Source organism: Penaeus monodon, chromosome 3, assembly GCF_015228065.2.
Source record: "Penaeus monodon isolate SGIC_2016 chromosome 3, NSTDA_Pmon_1, whole genome shotgun sequence".
Classification (NCBI taxonomy): Eukaryota; Metazoa; Arthropoda; class Malacostraca; order Decapoda; family Penaeidae; genus Penaeus; species Penaeus monodon.
In genome coordinates this window covers 43,016,985-43,019,484 of record NC_051388.1, presented here as the reverse complement: position 1 = coordinate 43,019,484, position 2,500 = coordinate 43,016,985, and the positions used below count along the sequence as shown (strand labels likewise).

At 40.4% G+C, this 2,500-nt stretch overlaps 1 protein-coding gene across 1 annotated transcript in view; it reads left to right on the top strand.

The window, feature by feature from the left end:
* Positions 1–2,500, top strand: part of LOC119586368 (fibrillin-1-like) — a gene marked incomplete in the record, with an annotated part of 169,257 nt that overhangs the window by 128,333 nt on the left and 38,424 nt on the right. The window contains 3 exon segments of the mRNA XM_037935082.1: positions 1,475–1,650; positions 1,774–1,971; positions 2,318–2,422. Of these exon segments, the coding sequence (XP_037791010.1) occupies positions 1,475–1,650; positions 1,774–1,971; positions 2,318–2,422 (479 nt within the window).

The following is a 2,500-nucleotide window of genomic DNA, read 5'->3' as shown; positions in this document are numbered from 1 at the left end:
TGTATATATGTATATTTATATGTGTATATGCATATATATGTGTATATGTGTGTATATATATATGTATATATATATATATATATATATATCTTATATATTATATATATATATATATTTATATATATATATTATATAACTATATATCATATATATAAATTTATATTTATATATATTTTGTATGGGAATAGTGTCCCACCAAGAAGTTCCAGCTATTTCTCACAGATGGTACATTCTACCATTGTAAACCAATAGTCCATATATGGGCAGAGCTACTAGCCAAGGTCAGTGTGGAGCAACACTAGGCAATATTAAGGTCTCAGACCTTGAATTTGCCGATGATGTTGCCTTCATTTCTGAGTCCCTTTGGAGCCACTTGTGGCGGCTCTTTATGCATTTAGCAATGAGGCGAAGCCCCTAGGCCTAGAGTTCTCCTGGACCAAGACCAAGATTCAGGACTTTGGGGGCCTGTTAGGGGAACCCGTTCAGTCGATCCATGCTTGCGGCAAGGACGTTGAAGTTGCAGAAAGTTTTACATACCTTGGTAGCGTAGTCCATATCTCTGGGTTGTCAGACCAGGAAGTCAGTAGACGGATTGGTCTGGTAACAGGAGCCATGAACTCGTTCAACAAGAGTGTTTGGAGATGTCGATACCTATGCAGAAGGACCAAGCTGCGTGTCTTCGAGGCTTTGATACTGCCAGTTTTGCTCTATGGAAGCGAAACCTGGACGCTATCCAGTGTCTTGGAGCCTTGCCTTGATGCCTTATGTAACAAATCCCTTCGCCAGATCATGGGGTACAGTTGGCAGGACCAAGTGTCCAACCGGCGGTTACACCGTGAGACTAGCATGGGACCTGATACTTGCATATTCCGGGATCGCCAACTCAGGCTATATGGCCACCTAGCTCGTCTCCCTGTGGATAACCCTGCCCACCAAGTTGTCTCTCTGCAAGACAACCCTGGGTGGAGGAGAACTGTGGGACGACCCAAGAGATCATGGCTTGGGCAGCTCGACGAGACCTGTCGCGAGGAATTAGAGACGGGCCATGGGCCTGCCTGGAGACTCGCCTCGAGGGATCCTCGTGGCTGGAAGCGAAGGGTGGATGCAGCCATGCACCCCTGTCGGCGTTACCCCCTTGATGATGATGATGAAACCAATAGGAATAATGCAAAAGCCCAGTCCTAAAATGCCATTGAATCTAATCTTCCTCCAAGAGCTTAATGTACTCATGGCAAGTCATTCCTCTCTCCTTGGCCTGCAGCCAAATTTTTCACAACAGTGTATTCCTGTCATTCCATCCCTTAACCAAATATTTCCATAATGGCATATACTTGTCACCTATCTCTAGGCCATATTTTTTGTGAGGTAATGGTCACATCAACTAGATCTAATGGGTTAAGTGATTTTTAATTTCCTTCTTCTTCCATTTCTTTTTTTTAAGTAAAATAATCACTAAATGGATTCTTCTCTTCAGATATCAACGAATGTCAAGAACAGACAGGTCTGTGTGGTCCACTTGGCACTTGCATTAATACAATGGGAAGTTTCAAGTGTATGTGCCCAAGAGGATACCGTGTAGACTCGACAGGCACAATGTGTATTGACTCTGATGAATGCGCCCTGGATGGAAGCTGTGAAGCAGGTTGTGATGTAAGATGAGAAGTATTTATTTATTCATAATGAATGCTTATTTATAAATTATTTCTTTGTAGCTTTCCAGTAATAAGAGTGGAACTTAAAGGCTAAAAATACTTCATTTATCTATCATTGCAGAATATTCAAGGAGGATTCCAGTGTGGTTGCCCCGACGGATACAGACGTCACTACTACTACAATCAGTGTGTGGATGATGATGAGTGTACAGCAAGTGCTGTGTGTGGTTCTGCTGACTGTCAGAACACCTTAGGTTCCTATAAATGTTTATGTCCAAATGGATACTCTTTCAATTTTGCTCTTCTGATATGTATTCAGGTAAGAACCAGCAAATATGTAGGATCACATTTTGTTAATCTGGGATTATTTTTTTCTTCTCATTTCATAAGATTAAGAGGTGCATCTTTTATTGTTGAACTGTAACTTGTTCCAGATAAGGAAAGAAAACTGTAGCTTTACTCCAGAATAGCATTTTCCAAACATTAGTCTAAAAGCTCTAGGGATAAAGAAAAAATATTTATATGATGTGTATCTTTGTATGAAATTAATTATATGCAGTCAGCAGTGTCTTGAACATATTAAAACAAGGTATGTGTTGAAATAGGGAGAAGGTTAAAGAAATTATTTTTATTCTCCAAAATATTCATATACACATGTTCTTCAGGTTGATGACAACTGCCTGACCAGTCCATGTGCTTTTGGTTGTAATGCTTTGGATGATGACTCTGTTGCTTGTGGCTGCCCATCTGGCTTCTCAAGGATTGGATCTGTAAGTATACTTCTTTTAGTATGTAAACAATGCCATCACTGGATAAGTGTCTTTCTGATCTCCTGATTTAGAGTTTTC